Here is a 27989-nt window from a genome sequence, read left to right as displayed (position 1 = left end):
ATGGGTAATTGCCACGCTGCACGCAGTGTCTACAAGGGCACTGTTTATGAGGTGATGGCGGGGGGCGGGGGGGTGAGAGGGAAGAATGGAGAACATCAGAGTATTCTCTCATGCCTTTGGATTATTCAGTTTTTTTATACCTGAGAGTTTAATAGCTTAGAAGAGAGCTCTGGATTAATCTTCCTATGTTTAATGAATACTTTCTGTTGTATAAAACCTCTTCCCTCTGAAAGTTCTCAAGGTCGTGAACCGGAGGTGATCATGTGACCGTTAATGAAAATGTCTTGTAGAAATCTCAGATTGTGCCAGCAGTTTGTGCCTCTAGCATTTCTGTGTTTAGGGGCAATAATTGATTTCTGTGTTGTGGCCCACGGGGCTTGTCCCACATCTCGAAGACACCCCCCCCCCCCCCACCAAACACACACACACACACACACACACACACACACGCACACAGCCAGGCATACTGCAGTATTAATGAGACATGAATAAGACATGAAGAGAGACCCCCCCCCCCCCCCCTCTCACACACTCACGCAGGGTCTCCCCCTCCCCAGCTGCTTCCTGTCTGCAGATTGCCCAGCTTTCACTGGGCTTTGGTTAAGTGGGGCCAGGAAGAGATTTAGCCCCCTCAGCAGGAGCACACACACACACACACACACACGCACACACACACACATGCACACGCCATATCGCCATATTGTAAAGAAGCATCTAAATATATCAGTTTCATTGTTTGGCTGTCCGCTAACGTAGCATCAGGTGTTTCCTATGCACCATAGGAAAGTTCTAATTTTAAACCGATGCTCTTTCCTATTGACAATAAGAAATCATAAAATAATCCATGTGAGGTGGAAATGTAACCTGATTCGTAACTGTTGATTAACATTTCAATGGCGTTTGTGGATGTGGCGGTTAACTACAACGTTAAGCGTTAAGACGGTTGTGAGACGAAGCGTAACGTCGCCGTGTTTAACCCGTGAATGCTGAGCCGAGTGCCCGTTGCTGCAGGAGTTGTAATCTCTGGTTTTTATTGCAGGCCTCGGCGACATCCAGCCCAGGACCCGCGTCTCTGGGCTCACAGGTTCACGCTGCTGCTGTCAATGGGGATAGGAGCAGCCTCCTGAAACTCATCACAGGTAACATGAAGCTTTGCTCGCTATATTAAATGCATTGTTCAGGTATAGCAAGCAGCCGCCAAATTTGGGACATTGCCTTTATTGTGTCTATTTCTGAACCACTCGACGACGACGATGTCAACAAACGGGGTTCTCTAGATATTAATGTGTAATAAAGTACCGGTAATGTGTTGATTTATTGATTTCTATTAGAAATATAAGAAGTTAGGCTCCAGCAGACCCATGATACTCCTCTTTTATGTATGTACTGTAGCAGATCCTTCCTTGCGGGACCATGAAGACCAGTTCGGCCGGACCCCCCTGATGTACTGTGTGCTGGCCGACCGCCTGGATTGCGCCGAGATCCTGTTGAAGGCCGGAGCCTCCGTGAACAAGACTGACCACAGTCAGCGCACCGCTCTGCACCTTGCCTCTCTGAAGGTCCGGACAGCCACGAATGCACAAATCTAGACTTTCACGCGTGTCTCAGCTCTGTTGATGGCGTATAATTATTTGAAGGATTGAGAAGTGATGAGTTTTTAATGTTGAAGTATAAAGATCTCTGCAGGCTGACAGTCAGTAGGAAGCCAGTGCCCCCTAGTGGTCGTATTAATGGCTTAAGGTTGATTGGGGGGGGGGGGATCTGCCGATTACAATTATGCCTCATAGACTTTATAGCTATTACTTTCACTAACACACACTTATAAATAAAGGATCATTCTGGGTGAATAAAACCAGCGTTTTGACCCATTAAACAGGAAAAAGAAAAGTTTTACATTCTTTTCACCTCAATCCTGACCGAGGATCGTGGATAGAATAAAACCTGAGAACGCTATTGGGGTGAGAGGTGTGTCAGGACACCAGTGGGATGTAATCATATTAATATCTGATTAAATATCTGTTTTCTCACAGCCACCTTCTGTGGGAGTGTGCTAGTACAGGATCATCATATCACGGAAGAAAGAGAGGAGGTAATAGGTTATTGGAGTCTGTCTCATAGATCTGGAGCGTGTGTGTGAGTGTGTGAGTGTGTGTTTGGGGATGTTAGCGATGGGAAGGCCTGTCTCTTTGACATCTGATCAATAAATGGCTGAGACGGGGAGAGAGGCCAGGGATTACCGATCTAATTGGACTGAGAATAGGGAGGACGGGAACACACGCACACACACGTTCACAGTCGAGATGCGTGCTCACACACAAGATAGATCTGTCAGACTGTGGCTTTGTGGTAACAGCATGACAAATATACAAAACGCACGTGCACACAGTCGCGCTGCCATGAATACACACACCTTGGCGCCTGGCGACAGCTGTTGCATGATCACTCACCGGCCCACCAGCTGGTTCAGGAGGGGCGGCGGAGCTGTGGAGGCGACGGCGGGCACAGACCCGGGGTGTTTACTCTTAAACGGATCATCTTGGACCTCGAAAGGAGAGGCAAGAGGAGCGAACCAAGATGGATGGCTTGCGGATTGAATCCGACAGCGTTAAAAGCTTCGGGTGTCTGTGTGTGTGTGTGTCTGTGTGTGCGTGTGTGTGTGTGTGTGTGTGTGTGTGTCTGCGTGTGTGTGTGTGTGTGTGTGTGTGCGTCGCTGCTGATGTTTACCACAGTAGTTTTATGTTGCAGGGCAACGTACGCTTCCTGAAACTGTTGCTGTCCAGGCGCGCTAACTGGCTGCAGAAAGATTTAGAGGAGATGACCCCCCTCCACCTGGCCACCCGACACCCCTCCCCAAAAGCCCTCGCCCTGCTGCTGAAACACATCGGACCCGGGGAGGTTGACACCCAAGACAAGAACAAGGTGCCATTTTACCGATTCATTGAAAGAAGTTGTGTCAAGATTGCTTGTCTGCCCAACTATCCACAGTTCACTTGTGGTCAGAAACCAGCCAGACTCGGCGTCTGACAAATAAACTGCAACGAGATAAGACACTGGCTGATGATCGTTTGTAAAGAATTTGAGGTCATGCGCACAAAGACGCACACTCACACAGCAGTGAACAATTTAACAATCTGTGGCTTTGTACTTCCTTATTTTTCTAAAACCGCAATCACGCAGTCTCCTCTCTGCTGGCGCTGATGTGTATCTGACATCAGAAGCTCCTTTTGAAATGCTCCAATATGCATCATCATGTCAGATGACAGTAGTTTCGGCAGATCTCTCAATAACCAGCAGCCGTCACGGAGACGTGTCTGGTTCGCTATCTCGTGCTGGATCTTGAGTAGGAACATTGTGCTTGTGCATAGCCGCAGTTTTCCTTTTCTCTGGAGTTTATTTTTATTTATTTTTTATGATAAAAGGAAAACTCAAACCCTGGAGTTGCAATAAACCTAATTTCATTCCTTTTTCTCTTTTCAACTTTCTCCCTGTGCAGCAAACTGCTCTCCACTGGTCAGCGTTTTATAATCGGCCTGAACATGTTCGCCTTCTGATCAAACACGACTCTAATATTGGTATCCCAGACAGCGAGGGCAAGATCCCTCTGCACTGGGCAGCAAATAATCAGGAGGCCAGCGCCACGCAGACTGTCCGCTGCATACTGGTATGCACTATAACGCACTCTGAATCTGTCCCCAAGTACCCTCCGTCCTCACAGGGTAGTGGCCACGTCCATTTATCATCTCTTGTGATTGTGTCTGTGAAGGAGGCGGCGCCCACCGAGTCCCTGTTGAATTGGCAGGACTACGAGGGACGGACGCCGCTGCACTTTGCTGTCGCAGACGGCAACGAGTCGGTGGCGGAGGTGCTGACGTCCTACGAGGGCTGTAATGTGACAGCGTATGACAACCTCTTCAGAACGCCGCTGCACTGGGCTGCTCTGCTCGGTGGGTGAACGCACATCCTGCTCGTGACCCGCTGGACCCTTCAGTGCTGCTGAGTGACAGTGTATAAAGATACCAAGAACAATTTAGCACCTTTTGGTGCTGATCCAGATCAACATGTGGACAGTGTAAATCTAATTATGAGGGGAATGAGCTGCTTGGAGGAGATTTGTGCTCTCAGAGGTATAGGGGAGACAAAAGGAGTACTTTTCTAGTTCCACCTCTTTTAATAGCCGTGCACAAAAATGCCGTTTAGTAACCGTCTAATCAGCGTTAAGAGCCTGTATATGTCTTTGTCATCATTTGTCACTGTCCCTCTAATGTAAGCTAATGTTTCCCAGGCCACGCCAGAATTGTTCACCTGCTGCTGGAGAGGAATACATCGGGCACTATTCCGTCAGACAGCCAGGGAGCAACACCGTTGCACTACGGTGCTCAGAGCAACAATGCGGTGAGTCGTATGTACTTCTACACAAAGAGAGACAAAGAGAAAACTGCTCAGCCATCGTCTGTCAGCCCTTAAATAAAACGGAATACATCCATTTGAAAATGGAGGCACTTAACAGTTGATATGCTTGATCATTTAGCGTAAACTTGAACTCAACGAGCTGCAATGTTGCTGGTTCAGTTTCCACCAGTGATCTTTGCTGCATACCCTTTTCTCCCCTCAGTTTTCTGTCTTCTCCCAAAATTCACTGGTTCTACTTTTGCTCTATTCATCCGTCAAGTGGTTTGTGCATCATATATAAAAACGGTGAAGTAAGCCCCCTCCTCATTTTAAAATGATAGAGAGAGAAAAAAAGAATGAATGCATCTACTCCTTTATCCAAATGTGTGCAGGAGACAGTGGGCGTGTTCCTGTCCCACCCATCTGTGAAAGATGACCCTGATCTGGAGGGAAGGACTGCCTTCATGTGGGCAGCTGGGAAGGGCAGTGATGATGTCATCCGCACCATGCTGGCCCAAATTCCGCACATTGACATCAACATGTCCGACAAGTATGGAGGCACTGGTGAGCACGTTAAAAGAAGGAATGGCGGCTATCCTTCGATGATATAAATGTGCTGGTAAATTACATCGTACAGACACGCCAAGGCTCACACTTTAATCCTGTGTCTTTGCTCACTTAATTTAGTCTAAGTCTGATGATGTCACAGGGGATCCCCCCCCCCCCCCAAGTTGGCTGAAAGACCACGAGACTGACGGGGAGAGGGAAGAGTTACAGTTAGTGAAATCACTTCACTGACTTCCAGCATTGTCCTCTGACGTATACCGTTACACATGAAAGTGCACGTGACTTTACGCTACGCATTTACCACCAGTGCGCTGTGGATGTGCAATCGCCATGGAGATGGCTCCTCTGTCAGGTTGTCATTGTTCATGCATTCATAAACAACGACTGAGACGGTGCGAAAGGTAGAGGAGCTAGTCTGTACTGTGGGGGGGGGTCATGAGGAGTCTTAAGTGTGGTGCTCCTCATTAACTTGCTGTCTGTTTAACCCTCTATTGACCAGCCTGGAGTGGAATGAGCAAAGAGGAGGCAGATGAACGAGGAGTCGCCAGGTTGTTTATTGTCCGGCTCAATTATTTCAGCTGTGTGTGTGTGTGTGTGTTCACACAGCACTCCATGCGGCCTCCCTGTCGGGCCATGTGGGCACAGTGAAGCTGCTGTTGGAGAGGGGCGCCATGGTCGACTCTCTGGACGTGATGAAACACGCGCCATTGTTTCGCGCTTGTGAGATGGGACACAGAGATGTGATACTCACACTAATCAAAGGTGGGTATAATATGTAGCATGTGTGTAAAGCGTTCCATTAATGACACGTGCTATGTCTCAGTGCGGCGCCTCAACTTAGATGCACGTGTTATGAATCAAGGTTCTGCACAGGTGGACCTGGTGGACGTGGACGGTCACACCGCTCTGCACTGGGCCGCTCTGGGAGGGAATGCTGAGGTCTGCCAGATACTGATGGAAAACGGGATTAGCCCCAATGTGCAGGTATGAATATACAAACTGAATAACTATGCAGAACGTGGAACACGACACCCGAGATGGTCTAAATCACACGTGGAAAATGGAGAGGTTTTACATTCTCTGGGCTGTACAGCTCCAGCTTTACAGCTTTTACCCTACCTCACAAGAGGAACTCCCGGTGTATAGACAGCACTAATATGACATTAAAGGTAACTTCAAATAAGTAAGTCGTTTTCAACATTGTTCTGTCCCCCAAGAATAGCAATTTGCAGCACTCGTTATGAATTACTGGGTGTGAAAAGTAAGTCCTTTGTGTAGCTTTAAGTGTTGAACCCGAATGAATCTGAAACTAAAATCCTGATTTATTGTTTGAATTGTTAAATATTCCACTCCTCCTGTGCAGGACCAAGCAGGACGGACTCCGCTGCAGTGCGCTGCTTACGGCGGCTACATCACTTGCATGGCTGTTCTCATGGAGAACAACGCTGACCCAAACATACAGGACAAAGAGGTAAGAGTCGTCTCATACGTCCATGAATGATTCCACGTCCCCTTGTGCGTTTAGCGGTTGAATGGGTGCTTGTTTTTGTCTGTGCGCAGGGGCGGACTGCTGTCCACTGGTCATGTAACAATGGCTACCTGGATGCTGTCAAACTGTTACTGGGATACAACGCCTTCCCTAATCACATGGAGCACACTGAGGAGCGGTGAGGGCTGCGCTAGTTCAGAAGGAGCAACCAAATGGGGGTGTAGAGGTTCGTAGGTGGATGAATGGTGTTCGTGTTGTGCAGGTACACGCCTTTGGACTACGCTCTGCTGGGTGGGCACAGTGAGGTGACTCAGTTCATGCTGGAGCATGGTGCTCTGTCCATAGCAGCCATCCAGGACATTGCTGCTGCCTCCATCCAGGCTGTCTACAAGGGCTACACCGTCCGCAAAGCTTTCAGGGAGAGAAAGCAGCTCCTCATGAGGCACGAGCAGCTGCGCAAGGATGCTGCCAAGTGAGAAACGGGCACACATGAACGCGTATTTATGTGTGTGCACGGCGGCACGCTGGTGTAGTGGTTGGCGCTGTCGCTTCACAGTAAGAAGGTACCGGGTTTGAGTCCTATGTGCGGAGTTCTCCCCGTGTCTGCGTGGGTTTTCTCCGGGTTCTCCAGTTTATTCTCGCCTTCAAAAACATGCAATTTAGGTGAATTGATTCCTCCAAAAGCCTCTGTGTGGCCCCACGATGCACTGGCGACACATTCGGGATGTGCCCCGCCCATCATAGCAAGCTGGGATTGGCTCCAGGAACTCCTGTGACCCTCAAAGCAGAAAAACAGAAGAAAATGGATGGATATTTGTGTGCATGCAGAGCTGCATAAATTCTGAGCCCTTCGTCACCATTATTTGATTTTCATGCTCATAAACATCCCTTTTTCACACACGTCTACGTATCATGGTCGTCGCTCACACCCGATCCTGCGTTCATTCTTTGTCTCGGTCTTCGTTCTCTCACCTTTATGGGAAGTCACACTCTTTTCATATCTGTCTTTGTCTCTGTCATCCCTGTACACACACATACGTCTTCCTGCCGTCTCTCCCGTCTGGCTTGCTCTCCTTTTGTCATTTACTTGCCTCCGCAACGTTGAAAGGGAAAATGAATCGGGTAGTCTCACGTATATAAACGTTTCCCAACAAAATATTTAGACTATTCTACCACATCTTGCCATCATGAAAAGTTTGATTTTGTTTGTTTGAACATGTTAAATGTTGTAGATAAATATAGTACATGTCATTCATTAACTGTTGGCGTGAACACGTTTCAGACGTTACAGTGACATGTTCAAGAGGTAAAACATATTCCTGGACTGTGTTGACATGCTGTATTTCTGTTCACCATAATTAGAATCTGACTGCTTGTCTTTGGGTTCAGGAAACGAGAGGAAGAACAGCGGCGACGGGAAGCTGTGCAGCAAGTCTCCATGTCCCCTGCAGAAAAACAGAAGGTTCCTTTGATGAAAACCGAGAAAGAAAGGATTTCCTTAGTCAACATTATTGAGGATTTATCCATGAATGACTCAATAGTGGAAACAAAGAAATCACCCGATGCTGAACACCATAAGATCAAAGAGGAGAGACACAAAGGTAGCACTGTTTCATTGATAACTTATGACGTGTGAGATTTTTTTTTACTGAAAATTAACAAGTAAACACAAATAAAGCCGAAATAATTTGCACATTCAAGGTTAGTAACCTTCATTTCTCTTCATTTCTTACACTGTGACTAGCCCAAAAGAACAGATCATCCAGAAGATCTAGGGCCGCTGAACCGCGTGAGCTTCCTGATGCTGCGAGCCGCCAGCGTCACGTGGCAGGTGACAACGTTCCCGGCGCAGCCCAGACTGCCAGGCTGAAGGAACTGCACTCTGCTGCCCGCAGCACCCAGCCAGTCTGCCTCAAATACAGATCCCCCTCCATGCCCAAAGTCAGGGAACGTCCTTCCCTCCCTCCTTCTTGTGTTTCCACAGCAGACTTAACCGACACCATTACCAGAGAATGCGTCCTTGTAAAAAAGAGGGACAATCTCATGACTGTGCAGACCGCCCCCAGCAAGACCGGTGCCCACGCCGCTGCACAAAAGCACCAAAATCACAAGGAGCAAACTTTAGAAAATGCCACCAACAAAGATCCAACTCACCCAGACAGGAAAAGTTCTTCTCTAGACCTCAAAAGAAAGACCAAATCAGCCGCACACGTACCCATGCCAACACGCGCACACAGGAAACGCAACAAAGAGCCGTGCAGGACCAAAGATGAGGCTGCACGCGTCATACAACAAGCTTGGCGAAGGTGAGTTTACGTGCCTGCGTTTGTGTTTCTGAAGGACTCGGGAGCTGAGGCTTATCTGGCTGCAGATATGTAGCGCCATGCGATGCCCGCATGTTCCCCCACTCATTCACATGCAAACCCATTCCTCTTTTTATTAAATCTGGATGCCATCAGCACTCGAGCCGTGGGAGATGGGTGAAGAAAGAAGGCAGGGGGACAGACGGGCTGTAATCAGAAGCGTTCATACTGGTTTAACAAGAGGCTAAAAGTTCACCCGCACTGCTCTAATAGCTACCAGCATCCTCTCTTTGTTTTTCCCTCCCGCTTCCGCGGCCTGCGTTTCTCTTAGAGGCTGCCAGTCCGCCACGGGAGGCCCTCTGTTTCCATTCAGTTTCACCATTATATTCTGTATATGCTGCCCATTAAGTGCCGAGAATAAACCCTGTTTATCCTCACTGAGCTATAGTGTGAGGACATGCCAGCTCTCAGACCTTTGAACGCTGTTTGAGATTTTATTTTTACTGAGTCGGGTGCACATGTATGCGTTGGCATGAATGCGTGTCTGCAGGTTTCATGCACGCAGGCAGAGAGAAGTAAAAGCCCACGAGGAGGCAGAGCCGAGCGAATCAAAGCAAGGCTATAACAGGAAGAAGATGGAAATCGGAGCTTCACTCACAAAGCCACTAGTGAGTCAGAGCTCAGTGCTGCAAAGTATCTATGGTAAGAGCACAACATCTCTTCACCGGGTCGGAACATCTGTGTGCATCTGGCCTCAAAGAGTGAGATACCGACTCTGACCCATTTGGGTCACAAGGGGGATGCAAAAGCGGGCAATACACGTACAATATGTATAAATGTATATATCATTGAGCAGCACATTTACCTAAGTTCATAGTCGTTGTGTATCATGCTTGTTGGCAGGGTGTACGATTGATCGGCTATTTGTTGTGTTAACTAATTCTGAGACCCCCCCAAAGGTCAGAGGTCACACCTTTCTGGTCATTACTCGAGCCTTGGGAACGGAACAGATTGTGGCTTTGTTTTCTGATGCTGGACCAGCAAAAGGAAGAAAAAACTGATATTGGAATTTGTAACTTCTTTGTGTTCAGATTTAAGGACCAGAGATGAAAACACAGCAGGAATTTGACTCTTGTTTGTTGCTCTCTTATAACTCGTCCATCAAGCGAAGACATAATTTGGGAGCAATTGGAAAGGCAATTGAAGGATTTTAAAGGAAGGAGGTGAAAACAAAAAGGTTGTCATCATTTTAAAGGACGAGCTTTGCAATCAGGATCCCGTGTAAATGTCTGGGTGGTGTTTCCATCTTCATCTACATACTAGGACAGTATCAGCCTGGTTGGGTTTCGCCTCGCAGACAGGCCTGACCTTCATCACACATCACCAGGTGATGATGGGAGAACAGGCAGAAACCTTGCTGCGCCAAAAGATACAAGCATGTACGCCATTCCCGCTCAGAGACTCCTCGCCCTGTCCCAACCTCCTGACGTGCTTTTCCCCTCCCACTTTTCACCTCACCCCCCCTCCTCCTCCTCTCCTCCTAGCTCTCTGACAGTTCTGGCACTTTGAAAAGTTCAGTGCCGTCAGGGGGGAATGTCAGACGACTTGCATAGAACAATCTGCTAAACACACACACACAATTTCATGAGACTTAGTCTCACATTGCTTTTTTTTACGATAGCTTGACAGATATTTTGCACAGTGCCGGACAGTTTCACAAATCTCTGTTAATCATCATGAATATTTTTACATTCTGTTAATTTAGCTCCAATAAATGTGTCTGTAGCTACATGCACAGTAGAGTAAAATACATGTTTGCATCACAAATAACAAAACTACATGTACCAAAGAACTGCTGAACGCATGTTTGATTGATTTTACCTAAATCCTGGAGACTCCGTCTCCACTGAGGTTACTCGTTAATTACAAAGAGCACTTTTCCACAGAGTTGGTTCGTCTCTCTTCATACCATAAATAGGGTAAATAACAAGTTTTATGTGGCATTAGCTTCTTAAATCTTTGCACATGATGAACCTATTCTGAAGGAATAAGAAATTGCTCTCTTTTAGGCAACTCTGTGTCCAAACGAGGGCATTCACTTCGTGCCTCTCAAGCACGGCTGCTCCTGGAAATGCCGCTGCGCGCCCAGAGCCAATGTAAGTGCGTCTTTATACACAGGCGTGTAGTTTGTGACGTGAAATACTAAAAGTTATACCCTTATTTTGCAGTGAGCGGTGTGGACTGTGTGCGCCTGACTGATGCTGCGAGTCAAGCCAAGCAGCACTCTTACCACCTGAGACCACATACTGCTGGACAGGCGTCTCGAGGCCGGGGGAAACATTGAAATCAAAGTACGCGCATCTCCGTACCCTTTGATGTTTTCCTCAGCTGGCTGGACGCCTTACCGCTATGGAATTACTGCACACACTGTTCGCTCAATACGCCACGCTTTCTAAAATTAAGCCATATGACATCAGAGCCATGACCTCACAGGGTGGGGGGTTAAGTCTACAGAAACGGTGCGTGTATAAGATAACCTTTCATCCATTGTGAAACACGGACTCTCCCTCATTCGCCATTGCGCTCTCTCTCTCACACACACACACCAAGATAACCTTTCCTCTGGTTGTGGAGAATGAGACGGTCTATCAACAGTCGGTCATACAGATAGCCCACCTGCAGCCAGAGAGAGAGACACACACACACACACACACACAATGGACTGGTCTCTAAATGCTTTCCCTCTCAAGAGAACTCAGTATTTGTATGTCTTAACCATGCAGTTTTTTGAAATGTTATCTTGTCTTTACATTTTAAAACAATCCCTATTGTGTATGTTTGTACAAATGTTTTCTGGCATAAATGTTGTTATTAAATAAAAAATGGCACAGTGAACTGTCATTTCACTTTATTTCATTCTTTTTTTACTCGAGTCAGCAGGTGTCTGTCAGCTCTTGAAAATGTTCTCAGCCTACTAGCAGCCTAAGATGTAAGCAAAAATGATGGAAATTAATATACAGGGGGAAAATAGAACTCAAAAACAAGAATATGTAACACTGATTTCCTGACTCAGCTCATCTCCACACTATTCCCATCTGAAAGTCTCACTATGGCTGATTTTTCAAAGGAGCTAAGAGTTGTTGCTGAACGGATGGAGTCAGCCTGGAGTGCGGCGTTAATCAGTACACGTCTCGAAGGCTCTGGTTTCCCCGCCGAGCAGAAGAGCCGTGAGCCACGGTGACGCTGTAATAGTAGAGCAGGTCCGTCAACCACTGCTCCCTGGCTGCAGACCTGGAATACCGCTGTAACGCATGCAGAGACAAATTCTCCATGAGGCGTTGGCGTCGCCACTCCAGCCAAACTGTACAGAAGCCTTCAAATCCATTGGAGTGATGTGAGCATTTGGTACCGTGAGATGCTGGATGATCTCTTGCAGCAGGGTGGCGTTGGCCAGCAGCTGGTTGTGGAGCGGCACGTGCTGCAGCAGCATCGACAGGATCTGTCCGAGCTGGGGAAGTTCCTCCTCGTTAAAATCGCCAACACGCATCAACTGCAGAACCATCCGCAGCAGGCGAGGGACAGCGCTCAAAGCTGAAGCGCAAGCACTCCACATTGCCTCCCTGAAAAGTGACAAACGGGTTTGAGCTCAGTTGCGGCCAAGCCGCGGACCTAAAGCGAACCGCTTCTGTTCTCAAACCTTTTGTGGTTGGTTTCAGTAGGAAGGTCCTGCTGCAGGGCGATGAGCAGAGCCAGCAAGCTGAGGCAGCACTGAGACAGGAAGCGCAGCATCGGCTCGATGGGCAGGACGGAGAGGTCCACTAATCTGGACACGGCTCTGAGGAGCCCTGCCGCCATGTTGTCAGGGACCACCTCCAACCTGGTCTGGGATGTGTAGTCAGAACCACTTTGTTAGAAAGTAGAACTACGACTGATAAATCCTTTAGAGGAGTTTCACTCACCAGGTATTTACAGATACCATTTTGCAAGATGTCGAAGCACTGAGACTTTGAACTCAAGGTTTCCAGGCAGTGGCAAACTTCCTGACAATGAAACATAATATTTGCAAAACAATTTCATATCAAACATACAGTATGAGCCCCCCCCCCCCCCCCCCCCCCATAGAATTCAGTGATAAGATAATTTCACCCTAATTATTCTCAAAATGCTCATCCCTAGTGAAAATAATGTTCAGTAACAGAGGAGAAAAAAAATCAGCAGTAAATGAGTCTCAAACACCTGATCAATAGCACTGTAGGTTCAAAGGAGAAATGAACTGTCCTCTTTAGCTGAGGTCGTCAGACAAACACCGCTGTCAATAGTCATCCCTTACTTTAGAAGTTCGGCCTTTATGGGGGGGAAAATCATTTTTGTCTGGATGGAAAGGAGCTCAAGAATTAAGTTTTTAAAAGTGAGGAACAATGCTCAGCTTTTCCTTATTAACTTCATATCAATCCAAATTGAGGTGTGTGTGAGAGAGAGAGAAAGAGAGAGAGAGCCACTGAGAGTCAGAATGCTGCACCTGTTGGCATTCTGGCCATCATTAAAAACAATCCCGTCTCATTAGTTGAAACGGAGTTGGCATAGTCTGTCTCTAAATGCCGCCCCCCCCCCCCCCCCCCTTCCACCCATCCACCCTTCCCACCACTTGCCTGTGATTGACTCAGACAGGGAGATGAGAGAGGCACGATCTGAGGGCTTAATTGAGGAGCTGAATTAGTGATTATAAGCCCTCCCCTACTTGCACACACACGCGCGCGCCCTAAGGCATAGTTACGTTAACTGTAATTTCTGTGTAGAAATGTCACACCCCCATCATGCCATGGGCTCTCATTAGCATTTATGCATATCCGCTATGCCCGATAACCATGCATCTCCAACCTGGGCAACGCGATAAAGGTCCCCTCTCATCCAGAGGGCCGCGATAAAGCTTCCACCCCTCTTAGCTCTATAAGAGAGACAGGGAGGGACTGGGGGGGGGGGGGGAATGAAAGACCACAACTGTGTCCAGAATATCAACACCTGCCAATTTTAAAAACAAGGTCTTGTCTTGACCTCCTGCTTTCTGTTTCTTCCAAAGTCACTTTCAAGTATTTGCGGTTGGCAGCAGCATCAGTTAGGAGTAAGAGCGTGTATGTTTGGAGTATCATCGGACGGACGGTGCTGCGAACGTACCTCGACGACATCCCAGTGGTGGGTGAACTGCTCCAGCTGGGTGGGGTAGAGCCTGAGGGGCGAGAGAGAGGAGGGAGGCAGGGCACACTCGTCACAGTCCTCTTGTAGAGACGCAAGCTTGTCGGAAGAAAAGCCCATCAGGGTGGAGAACAGGAAGCTGATGAAGTCCACGTCCTGCACAGCCGCTTCTTGGCTTCCGGAAGTCCAGCTACTCAGGGACGACCTAGCGAACAATGGAAATGTAAATACACGTAATATGATTTAGGATACACAGAAATGTTCCAGGTCGTCTGGGAGGATAGATTTGCGAAAAGTAGAAAATATGAGTGACTAATAAGTTTAAGAAGTCTGGGAGGCTCATGCAGACAGTAGTCTCTTCTCAATACTCCACGATGACGCTACATTCCTGCTTGGCAAAGAGATCTTTGTGTCGTTCCCTTTACACACGTAATCCATCCCTTATGATCTCAGCGTTACACTCAAATTCGTAGTGCACTGCTCCATTGACCCAATCAAAATGTTGGACACACTAACACTTGTGTCAATGTATGTATGTTGTATATATGTATATATATATAATGTATTTATTGTTAGTTTGTTTTTTATTTTTATCTTCTTTTGTTTGCTTTTGAAATTACCACTGTGTACATGTACGAGTATTGTTCATACTTATTTGTTATTTCTAGTTTATTATGTTGGGGGGTGGGTGGGTGGGTGTTCATTTGGTTGTTTGTTTAAAAAGAAAAAAAGGTAACTGTACGTTCGCATTTTTCGTCTGACTTGTATTTGATAAATAAAAGTATATAAAAACAAAATGTTGGAGGACACACACACACCATTACAAGCAAATGTACGCTGTGGATGAGTAAAAAAAATATATATATATATATTTTCTGTCACTAGTTTCATGTCAAATATTCAAGGCATCACATCGGCAGCACCTGTCGACAGACAGGTAAGACATGAGCTGTCAGGAAGTCGTCTACAATGGTGCAACACTGCCCTCTGATGGTTGCTGTTGAGAGTACTGTGTCCAGGGGTTCTGAGTCTCACCTAAGGTGCACAATACGAATCAGAGAAGCAGCCAGGCCAGCAGAGATTTGTCCACTAGAGCAGCAGCCGCTCAGATTGGCCAGGAGGGACGGAAATAACTTTGGTAGGAAGTAAAGCAGCTGCACCATTCGTTGCTGAGATTCAGCAGGTAGCAGGCCAACGACTCCTTCCTGCGGATCTTCACAAACACAAAGCACAAGTTCACATGTGACGAGGCAGATAAATCAACACACTGTGCCCTCCAGGGATATAATATAAAGCGCAGTTAAGAAAATGAAAGCAATACCAGGAAGGCCAGGCTATGTGTAAAAAAAGAAAAAGAGGCAGACAGGCATAGCCTCGGATAATGTGTGTGGTGCTCTGTCTGTTGCTGACGCACATGCTGATGTCAGAAGCCCCCTCCCGGACAAAAGGAGTCTTGTGATGGTGAATTGCTGGTTCTGTGTCAGTTTCTGTCCTAATGCTGGCTGACCCCCCCCCCCCCCTCCTCTGTAACACAGCATCGTAACTATCCGAACATTCTCAGAGCACTAGACATGGTCCTCACCGTTGTATGCCCCGGGCTGCAGATAAGTTCATCGAGGGTGGCAAACGTTGAGCTGCAACAACGCCCCCTAGACAAACTAAGATGTAACTCTTTATTTTATTCTGTTCTGGGTTGGACTATTTATTTATTTCAAAAGGATTATTATTGTTGTATTTTTTCCAAAGGTATGAATTAATTAATCTTAAATAAAGACATACATGAGATGCATGGGATTATATTCGGTAACCTAGACAAGATACAACTGACTTTGTTTAAATGTTCCACCGCTGCCCACGCTTTAAACAATGCTCGTATTCACAAAGCATCTTTGAGCGGAATTTAGAAGTGTAAACAGCCCCAAAGAGGTGACAGAAATAATCTCTAATCACTGATGAATATGTATGAAAGCAAACACAGCTTTCATGTGAATAGAAGCATTTCACAGCATTAATCTCGTGTTTCTGAACTCTGCAAGGTACAACTACTTTTAGGCACAATCAGGATAGGTTTTGACGAGTTGCTCCACCTTCCATGATTATATGTCTTTGTTTTGCTCACTAATAATCAGGTGTGTGTACCATAGAGCCTGCAAGCGTGTGTCTGCAGACTGTTAAGCAGGTCTTTGTGTCCTCGAGATGCTGCAGCCTGGATGGACCGGATGAGTCGGGCAGAGAGGGCTGGATTACGGTGACCCAGCTGGAACAACTGTACAGGAAGTGATGCCAACCAACAGCACAGCACCTTACTCCTTTGGATAGACAGAGGGAGGGACAACATAAAAAAGGTGCATATGAAACAAATGCTGATAAAACAATGAAATAAATCAATATTCTGTGAACAAAGACTCCAAATGTTTCAATTTTTCTTTGTCTCGCCGGGCTTGTTGTTGTACCTAAGCACAAACAAAGGTGTAGAGATGGGTTTTGTTACACACTTTAAGTCAGAGCTATTCAATCACCGCATTTCATGGAAGGAAAGTGCTAATATATTTACATTTCTTATTTCATTCCTTTGTCTAATCTGATCTGAATTTTTAAAGCTAGGAATTTCACCATGTCAAAACAATGCACTTCACTCCATTAGTTTTCATAATTAGTTCATAAATAAAGAAAAACAGTAAGAAGTGACGCATAGAAGAGTAAATCCACGTCTTAATTAAAACACATTGTATTTTTTTGGGGGGGGGGGGCTGTCCTTTATTGACTCTGCCTACATATGCTTGGTTAAAACTTAATAAAATAAAGAGCGCTTCTCTACTTAACAAAAGTCACGAGTAATAAATGAGCTAATGACGTAAAAATGACAAATGATCAAAGGGCTTATTTGAGGTTTGTGAAGGGAAGCGCTGATTCAACGGATGCCAACTCAATAGGCCGGGCCTTAAAAATAAAATTAAGGAAGTTAATCAGCTGAGTGGGTTACGTGGCTTTGGCCTGTATTTAAAAGCACAAATACAATTTATTCGTTTAGAGGGGACTGGACAAATTAGCTTGAGTAAGAAGTCGTTATATGCAGACTGTAGTAATCATTGTAAAAATCTCCATGCTTCTAAAAGTCACATGGAATAGCAATTACGCTATTGTTCAAAGATAATGTGTTTTCATGATTCATAGAAATCTAATTTTCTAATTAAAATGTGTGCGCTACAATGTGGGGCTCCTGCTGTGGTCATGGTTACGTCATTCTCTCCATTCAAGAACCGGTGGTGTCCAATTTGCCTCGTGTTGAAAAGGGACTGATGTTACCTTGCTATGTGGGCGTGTCCTTGCTCCTGCAGGTACAGCTTGCTGTAGAAAGACAGCAGCAGCGATCGCGTCTGTAGAGTCAGATGCTTCTGCTTATAGTAGACATACACCGCTGCCAATAGGTCATCTGTCACTGCTGCAAAAGTACAATCATACACACACAGATTGTTGAAATGACTGAAATGTGTATTTTATATACTACGCCCTGCACCAGTTTCTAATCTCGTATTTTGTGGGTGTGTTCTGTTCTGTGGACCACATTAATAACAGAGAACAACTTTAGTACTGTTGAATTCATTAAAAATCAGACACTTACTTTTGCTCCTCTGGGTGAGAACCATCTTCCATACAGTTCCCAGCAGCATGTGGAGCTGCTTGTAGCTTAGCTTCACTCCACTGCCCAGAGTGTCTCGGGCAAATGTCCTGAGAGGTGTCAGCCAGTCTCCGTCCATCTCTCTGCCGACTCCTTGCCTCTGACTTAGATACACCATGACCTGACAAATTGTGATGTTAAGAGCCAGAGGCTCCACCGTCAATCCTTGGACCGCTGAGGTCGTCTTCTTACTCCTATAAGACAAGTGGTGGGATTAGACTAGACAGAACTCACCTTTGTAACAGCAGTTGGGAGTGATAGTCACCGACTCATGCTTTTACCTACGAGTGTCCATATTAAAGAGAAATGGATCAAACCATTTTGACGGATTACAATGGTAATTTACTGCAGTTCCAATTCCAAGTACCTATGACATTAATGAGTGTGGCAATTTTCTTCTTGCATATAGATGTCTGTCCACCTCCATGGACACAAAGAGTCATGAGTCTCTAGTTAAACGGGATTGAGAAAGATGCACAGCGCCACTTCCAGTGACGAGCGACCACGTGGCTTGCTCAAGCCCCAGTCCCTGTGGACTGAGCTACTGCCACCCCCAAAACCATTCCAGCCAGCAATCAGACTGGTTTGTGTTCCAAGAGGGAGCCAGAACCAAACGCCGTCCAACATGTAGCCCTAAATTCATAGATGCCTAAACGATGATAGCCTTCATTATTTATCCAGCTGTAATACACTGACATGTGAACGCAACAAAAGATAATAATTGTTACTAACTGCTACCTTCAGTCATCATTTGACCCCGACTGCCAGAAGGCGACACAAACCATAAAAAAAACCTGACACTCCTCTGCACCAAATGCTAAGAGGGTACATCATATAATTAACTGTCATTTAAACGGTTGAGTCATGAACAAAAAGGTAGAGTGAAGGACATTTAGTCGACACTTCAAACTAATATTTCTTACCTTTTGAGATCCACTTTCTTCTTGTGTTTGGGTGCGTCCCGTGCCCCAAAAGGAAAGTTCTTCATGAAATGCAGCTTAAAATCACCCAGGTATTCTTTATAAAACCATTCATCCTGCAAAAAAGTAAAAAATAACATTTTCTTGTAATAAAAAATGTAGAAAACAAGCACTACATGACGTACTCCTACTATACATGTTTACTCCTCATCTTTACCAGTCTATCCCGGTGATCCTGCTGTGGCGCCAGTTTCCTCAGCAGCTGCAGAATAGACAACACTTGAAACATTACTGACATGGCATCTGGGGTGAGCAGGTGAGCGCCCTCCGTGCTGGTCCAAGGGCAGTCGCCAGTGCTGGCTTCGACCCACACTTCTAGCAGGAGAGGCACCAGAGTGGCTGCAAAGCTTTGAATAGTCTCAGCTGAGTCAAGGCCCTCTCCCACTGCAGGTCCAGGGTCCACCTCTGGCCTATACAAAGAGGTTAAAATAAAGAATATGTCAACATGAACTCCAATGATCCAAATCAAAATGTTTTTTTTTTTAGGCATAACACTGTCTTATAAATTCTGTATCTAATTCCTATTATTTATAAAAGGTGTCTATTCCTACCGGAGCCTAAAGGTGGACGATGGCGTTGGTTTCGCTCCAGAATGCTCATACACCTTAACGCCGACCTTGCTGTAGGTGAGCTCTTCCCAGTTGAGGTATAAAGGATTAAGCTTGCCTTCCTCACTGGAGCCAAATATATCACTTTCTTCCACTGGTCTTTCCTCGACGACTGCCTGCAGAAATCTCCCAAGCCTTGAATGACATACAACAAAGAATAAGCAGCGAGAATAATACAACTAATTGTATTTGTAATCATACATATGGCTTCCATACCTGAGAAGCACAGCGAGCCGCCACTGCTGGCTGGTCAAAGTCCTGCCGAGGTTGACGGACAGGGCCCATGTTCGTCCCTTAGCATCCTGGGCCTTTTTGGCTCCTCCGCCGTTTTGTCTGTGAGATATCAACTCCAAGAAGTTAGTGAGCAGCACCTCGGGCCGCACTGCCAACAGAGCAGGGTAGTGCTCCAGCAACACATCAAGGACCTTCATGGCATCCTCTTGTATGCTTGTGTCAATGTGGGTCATGGCACAAGACAAGTGGGCACTAAGGAGGGGGAAAAAAGGAGCCACTCGTTCCGCAGGCACAGATTGTGCAATAAACCTGGAAGCAACGACAAAGTTTAGCCCATGCTATTTGAGAGACAACATTATGATTTGGTTATCATGTTGTGTATTTTTTTGGGGGGGGGGGGGGGGGTTAACTTACTTCAGCACACGTGTTGCCCCAGCGCGAACATTGCCATCCTTATCTGTGACAACTGCTGCCACTTCAGAAAGCAAGCGAGAGAGATGCTGCTCTAACAGAGAGGGATTAAGGGACAGTAGCTCTCTCAGCCCCAACAAGGCACTATTTTTCACATTGGCATTGTAATGGTGGAGTTGAGACATGAGGTCCTGCCGAAATGGGAAGACAGAAAGAAAGAAAACACATAAATTGTGGTATTCCAAACATGTGATTGTGTATGCCGTCATGAGAAAAGGGGGGCCTCTTACATTAACGCCGAGCTGTCTGTGCGTGGTGGGCCCGGCCGTGTCTCTCTTCAGCTGCTCAGACAGATTAATTCCCCTCGTGCGGAAGTTGGTGTTGGTGGCATTATCAGCTTTGGGCTTTGTCTTCCCCACCTTTAATTTGACCTTCTGGAAGTCATCCTGTCTCTTCTTCTTTTTGTTCTTCATCTCTGCAGCCTATTCTGCTGCAGGTAATAACAGATGTGCAGGGAAGATTGTGGGATGGGATTGAATTAACGTGGCAAAACCTCCGGACAAGGCAGCTGAAGCATTGAAATACGTTTTGTACCACAAGCCTGCATATCAATATTTGCACCTGACAGGAAGCTGTTACAGAAGCTATTGAAACTATAACAGCTGCTACACATATATTATATATTAGAGATGTTATATTATTACATTAGGAACTGCCTAGTGAAATTAAGGTTAAATAAAATGAATCAATATGTTTTAGTTTGCGTTGTAACGTTGGCTAGCTATCGTTCCTGGTTTAGAAAAGCATAAGTTATTTAATTTGCTTACCACAGAGAAACCCGCTTGCCCTGCTACCGTAAACGTTTCGCACAGCACCAAACTCTTCCACTGTCTCGTGCTAAAGCTGGCCCCTATACACTATTCTCTAGCTATATCAGAGATAAAATTAATATAAATTAAAATATTTATTCAATCTCGTACCAATGTCGTGCCGTTCAGTGTGTCTACAGAACCTTGCTGGGTATGTGTCGCTCGTGGACGGCAGGGCTAGCAATGTAAAACAACAATAATCTACCAGAATATTTTTCCCCAATGATCCAGAATAATTTTGTATACACTCATCTGTGATTAAACCCCCCAAAATGCTGTTAAACTGTCCTTAAACCATATGTTTTTCGATACTATGTGCTATTTAGGTCCCGCATGCTATTACGGCGAAGCGCGGTGTTCAAAATAAACGTAACACATAGTTGACCGAGATAATGCCTTATTCTAAAATTAACTTTTCTTCCTGTTAGCGCAAAAAAACTATTTGTTGCGAACATTTTAACTACTTATATATATTATCTGTATTACGTTACATGATTTTGCTTCGTCGGAGTGTGAATAAATATAAACTATCGACACATTTTTATCATGGCAAAAACAGTGCTCCTCAGTCATCCAAAGCGGATGTGCGAATTGTCTCAGGACCGAACTGGTTCGTCTTTACGCAGTTTACGTATATTTATCTCGATAAGGCAGGTGTTTTTATCTTTATGTCCAATGTTTTGAGATTTAAAAACTACATTTAATTATTGTAATTCGATGTATGTAGATTTCTTTTCATAGCTATCGCGCAATGATCAAATAAGTGTTCTGACATAAGGCTCGTCTAGGCCTCTGCTTCTGTTAATCTATATAAATAACATGATCAATAAAACTCTGCCTTCAACGTTTCTGTAACTTTAAGCGAAGTTGCTTGACGTGTTGAATTAATCTTTTTATTTGAATTGTCTTATTTTGTTTTATTTCGATTATTTCTCAGCTGAGAAACTGAAAATGGAAGCTCCAGCTCCAGTCTACCAGCCTCAAGCCAAAAATGAGCAGAAGAATCAAAAGAAAAGTTTCAAGGTAAGTATTGGGTTAGGGTTAGGGTGAACGCAGTCACGTTCAGATTGTCACCAGGAATCTCGATTCTTCGTGAAGGACATGCGATTTCCTTTTCCCTGTGATGCCTGGTGTCGAGCCAGGCGGCTGAAGTCCATGGACTTGGTGCCAGTCTGTGCTCTCAGGCTGGGGAGTGTTGGGTTCAAAAACAAAAAGACCCAATTGCCTCACATATGCTGCCTGGTTTTCCACGCACCATTTTTATTTTTTTCCAATTCCAGTTCGTTGAGTTCTCATTGAGGACGTCTTGGTTCAACCATTATGTCTTCAACCCGATGTCTGTGGGTTCAACCCTTGGTGGTCGCTCCTTTTTCACCGCCGCAGGGAGTAATCCACGCTGCAACGGCCTTAGGTCTGTGCAAGAAATGGTGCGTCTCTGGTTTGACATTCAGCCAAAGTGTGACGTGCTGCTGCTTTTCTGAGCCGATGGCCGCCCTACTCAGATTTTACATCTGAGTGAAATCACATTTGAAATCAGATGGCCTAATATTTGACCAAAGCCATTAGAGGGAATCACTTTCAAATGTGTGTTCAAAAAATCCCTTCTTGGGTTTTGGTTGCAGAATTCAATTGAAAGTGAAATATAGTAATACCTTGACATACAAATATAATTTGTTCCTGGACCGAGCTCGTATGTCGAATCCATTTTTCCCATATAAAATAACTGAATTTGTTTGTAAAAAACGTTTTTTTAAGTTTAAAAAAAATTACGTTTGTCACATTTTTAAACTTCAGATATTTCCTGTACCAAGTAACTCATAAACCATGCAAAGGTATCTAAAATGAAGACACTTTGTCTGAAGCTGCACTACTTTATATGCAGCATTTTGTGTTTTAGGGTGTATTAACCCTTTCTCTTCCTCCCATAATACGCAAGAGATGTAGTGTGGTTGTTTTGCTTTCTCATTTAATGAGAATGAAGAGCAATCACCAGACTACACGATTCCAAACTCCATTTTTGCCTGTATGACTGTCACTGCGTGGTGCAGGGGTCATGGCAGATGAGGATATACGTCATGGCAGATATGGATGGGGAGTTCAGTCCTCTGCTGTCATCCTGTCACTAATGCCTGTATGTCTCTCTCTCCTTCATGTGGGTTTACTCCCTCCTTTGACAGAGAAAGCCGCAGCATTCTGCTGACATAGGTAAGTCTTTGATGCACAGCGCCACTTCCAGTGCTGGGAGTTGAAGCTGAGGTCTTAATTTCCCTGCTTCACACCATGGGAGTTAACCCTGTCGCCATTTTGAGACTCGCGCTCTCAGAGATGGTTGCTTTCGAGGTGCTGCCTTTGGTTTTGATCTATAAGGATCTGCATTTTTTTTCCCTGCAGAACATTATACGGTATTTTGCTGAATTTCATATTTAGAAAAGCACATTTTTTTTATTGTTTTAAAAATATTTATTCTAGTCAACCCATTCTGCTTAAATGCATCTGCATTGAAGACCGGCACCATACGCTCCTTTAGTGCTCTGAGACATGGTCTCAAAATGTGACATGCAGTGATACAGCCATGGATCTACAACGGTTGCACTTTTTGTGCAGTAATGGTTGTAGACGCACTGATTTTTCCATAAAGTATTTTTGAAAACTGCAGAACACGATCTTACCTGTGCATGAAGGCCCTTATTTCATAATCGAAGTACACTTCATGTTTTCTAATCTCACAGGTATCTAAGATGCATTGACTTGCATGTTTGCAGTCGGGGCGCTTCATTAGTGCAACACAGAAGTGTGATGCATCTGTGTTTGAGGCACGGTGTGAAGCAATGCATTATTGGAGCTGGTGTCCCGCAGCCCATTTCGGGCCAAACTGGGGTTGAGCTGAGAAGTCGTGTTCCTGTTCTTCCCTGGGTCTTCAAAACCGCACGAGGATTATGGGTTTCTTATGATTGCTTAGATAATATAAACATACTAATCTTAAATGTTGAGCAGGTGCTGCAGTTAGTATCAGAAAACGACGCGTTCCTTTAGCCTCTACAACGATTAGTTTCTCCCCGTGCCTATAATTCTTGCTGACTTTCTTGGATGTAAACTTTGTGATCTGACTTGTTTGGGACCATTTTTTAAATCTTTTGCTCTATGCTGACCAGTTTTGTATTTTCTCAGTGTTCACCAAAGGAGCGTCTCTCCACACCATGCCTTCTCTCAGCAAACAGCTGAAGGCGGTCACAGATTGTATCATCGGTGAGCTTGATCCCTCGCCTGGATCTCTTTACACTCTGTCCTTCCTGTTATTGAAATTCATCAACCCAGGACGCATGTGTGCAGGTCTTCAGTTTGTGTGGGAGTACCGTAGCCCCAGTAAATCTGTCCCACCTCACTACCAGTGCAAACTGTGCGCCGTCACCCGTCTGCAGCACGATATGCTTGCCCACGTGAGAGGCTGGAAACACTGCTTCAGATACTTGGTGAGTGTTGTTTTTAGTCTACTAACGGGTTTCATATTGAAAACTTATTTGTGTATTTCCATGACTCGCATATAGAAAAAAGTCTACCCAGACAAAATCAGTCAGGATGAGGGCGAGGCAATCAAAGACCCTGCTGTAAGGAAGATCATTAAAGATGTTGCAGCTGATGTGGAGAAGACGGAGGGGCGGGGACAACTTAGGGTGAGCGTCTGGCCCGTTTCCTTATTGCGTAGTTGTGTTTTATCCTGTTTAAACCTCGTTCTTTTAATAAGCAGGTCGTTGCTATGGAAGAAATAAACTGAAAAAGTTTCTAATGAAAGGCACAGCTGCAGCATATGGTCCATTTGGGCCGGTGAAGTAGTAATCGTGTGATAAATAATTCTGCATAAAGCCATCACGTACACACGATTGCTGGTATTTGCAAGCTTGCATTGCGGTCGTCAGACGAAGCCTTCTGCAGGATACGCCTGCATTTAACGAAGGTGGCAGTGATTTCTTTAAAGCAATGTCGCTCACTGATAACGAGGAGAATTCTATTTTCTTTAAAATGTTTTTATTTGAACAGTGACATAACTTATTTTACAAAAGTATTACATTATTTTCTGTTCCTTTTGGCTTTTAAGGTGGTTTTGAAAGAACCATGTGACGTACCTGCTTTCAAAGGACTCCGTAAGTTGATGGACTTGAATTGTTAGAGTAATGCAGCATGATTAGGAAAAAGCCTGACAAACATTTAGCAGCTAAACCAGACAGAGAAAAGCAGCAATGAATGTTTCCTGAGTTACAGAAGCCTCATCTTCTCGCTCCCTCACAGGTACTGCTGCTCCTAAAGTTAGATTTCCACCACCAGGGATGGGCTCAATGGGACCACCGTCATTCGGTGATAAATCTGTGTGATGTTTTGTACACTCCCCCCCCCCCCTGTGATATTGCTGTGTTCATTAAATAAACAAGTCATTCTGCAGGTCCCAGGTTTTCTGGTCAGAGGTTTTCAGAGGACTTCCCTTCCCAGGATGGTCCTCTCTCCGACTACTCAACGGGAGGAATGGAGGAGCCCGGCTTTGGAGGCTACTTCACGCAGGACTTCCATGACTCGGGTACGGATCAAAGACCGTTCCCCGATGATTCTTGTCATCGCCCCGCTGGAGATGGCTTTGGACGAGGCGGTGGGAGAGGTAGATACGGAAGGAGCAGTCTTCTTGGAGACAGCCCGAGCAGAATGTATCCAGATGAGTTCCTGGGCAACCAGTCGGGGAGTGCCTTGATGAACAAGCCGATGGAGGGCCAGGGTTTGATGGGAGCGGCTCCTGAAAGCAGCAGCCTTCCTAATACACTACTAACTTACTTGGTATGTACATGTCTCACACAAATGTCCTTGTGATATAGAAAGCGTGCAGTTACTTTGATAATTGAGTAACTTCTCACGTTGTTTTTAGGATACTTTCCGGATAGAGAACGAAAGTGACGCACAGCTGGTGCTGAAGGTGACGCAGAAACTGACAGACGTGCTGATGGAGTACAGACTGAGGAGCGTGTCCGCGGTATGGAGCTTGTCAATCCCATTATATTTAAGTCTTAAAGACTTTGGCTTGTTTTCCTCCTTTCATTCTGACTGTATATATTAAATAGTTAAAATATAAAGTATCCGGGGGGGCTCTATCTGCATTCCATCAATACATTTTTTTTAAAGAATCCTGTACGGATTCTCGCTTCCTTAACCGCTTTGTTTCTTCCTCAGGGTTCGAGTCTTAATAGTTTTTCACTGAGCTCCACGAGTTTCTCCTCGACCCCCTCCAGACTGCCCAGCAGCAGCCGATACTCGAGCAGTCTCTCAGGTAGATCGGCACCAGTTCTCCGTTTCTGATTCAAGAGTCCAAACTTGAGTCAACAGAACTCCTGTTGCTCATTTGAAATTATGTTTCAGTCAAAATGCGAGTTGCAGTTTCTTTTGTTTGTGTCTGCAGGTCCGTCCAAGTTCTCTGGCGGGCCGCCGAGGTACTACAAATGACAGCCACCAGATGCGACACCTCCTTCTTCATTCCCTGCTGCTGTGTGCATCAGTCATCACGATCCAGGAGTCTTTTGACTCTGCAAATAAATGTTTTCTTTTCCCACGACACCCCAGTGGTCGTCATTCTTATCCTTACTTTGATTTAATGACCGTTTTCCACAGATTATATGCATGTCTTCAGCAATTTTTGATCAAAAATGTATAAACTTGGACCAGTTCCTATTAAAAGTAGGCGCGGGGGGGGGGGGGGGGTTGGATTTGATCCAGATGGTCCCAGTGTGTGTAATCAAGCACTGATGTCCCACCTGCACATTTATTGCCACGCTTTCATCCATCTGCTCCACATCTATGGGTGAAACACGCAACGTCGACCCTAGGAAGTCCTGACCACGGACCCTTTGAGCCAGCGCCGCAAGCGATTCCCGTCGAGCATCAGGATCATATCCTCCCCGAGTCTGCAGTTGCAAAAGAGGTCTTGTTTGATCTATAAGGAGAGGCTTTGTCCATAATGTCCCTCATGCTCTCCTCAGTGATAGACGAGACCTCGATGGCCTTCGAGCCCGCATGGCAGCCACTGAGACTCATCGCATTGTCATAATCCTCATCGCAGTCAAAATAAACAAAAGCCGTATCCGTCCTGAAACCGTTCTTGTCGAGCAGATGCAGCACATTTTTGCTGGGAGTGTCTGGACGTTTAAGCAGCGCTTTTATTTCTGTCTTTGTAAATGTGTTGGGTAGATTTCGGATCATGACTCTATATTCCACGGCTGATGACAAAGTCGTGTCGCCGTCAAACCGTGGGGTTTTTGATGCGTCGGGGGGCAAGCGGTTGCCGGATGGCCTCCGGAATGATCTTCGTTTGTGACTTCCTGCATCGCGTTTTACACCTTCTCTAATACCACATGCATTCTCGCACTCTTTCTTCGCCATGCGCCACATTTTCTCAGTGGCTCCACGCACATCCAAACGGCAGGCGCCGAAAGGCTGCCGGTTGAAACGGAGAGCATCACTGGCTTCCTGCTCGCTTGCAAACTTCACGAGGCAGCCACAGCCGAGTCCCAACTTGACATTTACTATTGCTTCCATAATGGCCAAGCCTTTAAAAAAGCCGCCGATGACCCGTTTAGTGGCCGTGGGCGGCAGGCCGAAGAGCCTGACGTAACCTGGTGTCAATCCTGGAGGGTTTTCAGGCATCGTTTTGTTATTAGATGAATCTGTGCTGCAAATCCTGAGGTCACCGAGCCGTGGCGCGTGGCCATTGCTTTCTTTTGTTTGAGACGACTGCAGATTTTGAAGGCCAGTCCACGTTCCGAGGAGGAAGGCATCAAGCTCTTTCGAAGGCCGTGGATTTGTTGCGTCTGTACAAAGAGTCGAAACGCGTTTTACACCCCAGGGGTCAGATGGTGATGACGTATCAGGGGACGCAGTTTGAGAATGAAGCTCTTCTTCTGGACGTGGCAGCTTTGCTTCCGGAGATGACGCAGGGCTTTTTACAGTGAGGTGCACGGGGGAGACTTTCTTTGTCTTCAACAGCACCTTTAATTTATACTCCACTTCCTTCATGCTGCTTAGTTTAAGAGTCACCTTAGAACCTTTGAGCAATTTACCAGAGTACCGCGTAGCCCGCAGAGCATTTCTCTCCGTGCTGAACGCGATGAAAGCCTCTCTGAGACTTCCTCCCACAATGTATATCCCACCAGTAGGAATGTGAAGACATTTAAAGAACATCCGTATGTCTTCGGCTCCAGCCTTCTCATCAAGGCCTCGCAAACGCAGGATTGTGGTCATT

General features: G+C 45.7%; 4 protein-coding genes across 5 annotated transcripts; 2 read left to right on the top strand and 2 right to left on the bottom strand.

The window, feature by feature from the left end:
• Nucleotides 1-11105, top strand: invs (inversin). The gene is made up of 18 exons (XM_068758158.1): nucleotides 1-72; nucleotides 1040-1139; nucleotides 1393-1559; nucleotides 2746-2919; nucleotides 3494-3661; nucleotides 3764-3944; nucleotides 4283-4392; nucleotides 4782-4953; nucleotides 5563-5718; nucleotides 5819-5940; nucleotides 6320-6427; nucleotides 6517-6623; nucleotides 6708-6917; nucleotides 7835-8046; nucleotides 8190-8751; nucleotides 9299-9450; nucleotides 10818-10904; nucleotides 10977-11105. The coding sequence occupies exons 1-18, from the start codon at nucleotides 1-3 to the stop codon at nucleotides 11090-11092; spliced, it is 2976 nt and encodes a 991-aa protein (XP_068614259.1). The 3' UTR covers nucleotides 11093-11105.
• A 544-nt stretch (nucleotides 11106-11649) lies between these two features.
• On the bottom strand, nucleotides 11650-20323 carry tex10 (testis expressed 10). Its single transcript, XM_068760351.1, has 15 exons — nucleotides 20141-20323; nucleotides 19854-20041; nucleotides 19422-19748; nucleotides 19149-19340; nucleotides 18755-19007; nucleotides 18541-18653; nucleotides 17561-17811; nucleotides 17245-17380; nucleotides 16078-16247; nucleotides 14974-15151; nucleotides 13921-14143; nucleotides 12708-12788; nucleotides 12446-12630; nucleotides 12158-12368; nucleotides 11650-12050 (listed from the first exon to the last, which is right to left on the bottom strand). The coding sequence occupies exons 1-15, from the start codon at nucleotides 20321-20323 to the stop codon at nucleotides 11928-11930; spliced, it is 2814 nt and encodes a 937-aa protein (XP_068616452.1). The 3' UTR covers nucleotides 11650-11927.
• A 1337-nt stretch (nucleotides 20324-21660) lies between these two features.
• On the top strand, nucleotides 21661-26298 carry si:ch211-197h24.6 (uncharacterized). 2 transcript variants are annotated; one of them, XM_068760462.1, is made up of 11 exons: nucleotides 21661-21742; nucleotides 22897-22924; nucleotides 23888-23965; nucleotides 24050-24189; nucleotides 24265-24390; nucleotides 24813-24858; nucleotides 25004-25069; nucleotides 25155-25537; nucleotides 25626-25730; nucleotides 25928-26024; nucleotides 26154-26298. In XM_068760462.1, exons 1-11 carry the CDS (start codon nucleotides 21671-21673, stop codon nucleotides 26195-26197), a joined length of 1185 nt encoding a protein of 394 aa, XP_068616563.1. In that variant the 5' UTR covers nucleotides 21661-21670; the 3' UTR covers nucleotides 26198-26298. The 2 variants fall into 2 exon arrangements, with proteins under 2 accessions (XP_068616563.1, XP_068616564.1); XM_068760463.1 differs by lacking the exon at nucleotides 22897-22924 and having other exon boundaries at nucleotides 21665-21742.
• Nucleotides 26299-26638: 340 nt separating this feature from the next.
• Nucleotides 26639-27988, bottom strand: rbm12ba (RNA binding motif protein 12Ba). The gene has a single exon (XM_068758148.1). It carries the CDS (start codon nucleotides 27986-27988, stop codon nucleotides 26639-26641), a length of 1350 nt encoding a protein of 449 aa, XP_068614249.1.
• Nucleotide 27989: the final 1 nt, after the last annotated feature.

Source organism: Brachionichthys hirsutus, chromosome 3 (genome assembly GCF_040956055.1).
Source record: "Brachionichthys hirsutus isolate HB-005 chromosome 3, CSIRO-AGI_Bhir_v1, whole genome shotgun sequence".
NCBI lineage: Eukaryota > Metazoa > Chordata > Actinopteri > Lophiiformes > Brachionichthyidae > Brachionichthys > Brachionichthys hirsutus.
Note: the sequence above shows the minus strand (reverse complement) of the source record. Positions and strands in the feature narration are given on the sequence as shown.

Excerpts from the sequence above, each read along its gene's own strand:
- tex10 (XM_068760351.1), bottom strand. The coding sequence starts at position 20,323 with ATGAAGAACAAAAAGAAGAAGAGACAGGATGACTTCCAGAAGGTCAAA. Across the intron at positions 17,812-18,540 it reads AAGAAAGTGGATCTCAAAAG|GAGTAAGAAGACGACCTCAG; the intron begins GTAAGAAATATT and ends CTTGTCTTATAG. Across the intron at positions 12,051-12,157 it reads AGATCATCCAGCATCTCACG|CGGTATTCCAGGTCTGCAGC; the intron begins GTACCAAATGCT and ends CATGCGTTACAG.
- invs (XM_068758158.1), top strand. The coding sequence starts at position 1 with ATGGGTAATTGCCACGCTGCACGCAGTGTCTACAAGGGCACTGTTTAT. Across the intron at positions 1,140-1,392 it reads CCTCCTGAAACTCATCACAG|CAGATCCTTCCTTGCGGGAC; the intron begins GTAACATGAAGC and ends TATGTACTGTAG. Across the intron at positions 9,451-10,817 it reads AGTGCTGCAAAGTATCTATG|GCAACTCTGTGTCCAAACGA; the intron begins GTAAGAGCACAA and ends GCTCTCTTTTAG.
- rbm12ba (XM_068758148.1), bottom strand. The coding sequence starts at position 27,988 with ATGACCACAATCCTGCGTTTGCGAGGCCTTGATGAGAAGGCTGGAGCC.
- si:ch211-197h24.6 (XM_068760462.1), top strand. The coding sequence starts at position 21,671 with ATGGAAGCTCCAGCTCCAGTCTACCAGCCTCAAGCCAAAAATGAGCAG. Across the intron at positions 25,731-25,927 it reads GACTGAGGAGCGTGTCCGCG|GGTTCGAGTCTTAATAGTTT; the intron begins GTATGGAGCTTG and ends TTTCTTCCTCAG. Across the intron at positions 26,025-26,153 it reads ATACTCGAGCAGTCTCTCAG|GTCCGTCCAAGTTCTCTGGC; the intron begins GTAGATCGGCAC and ends TTGTGTCTGCAG.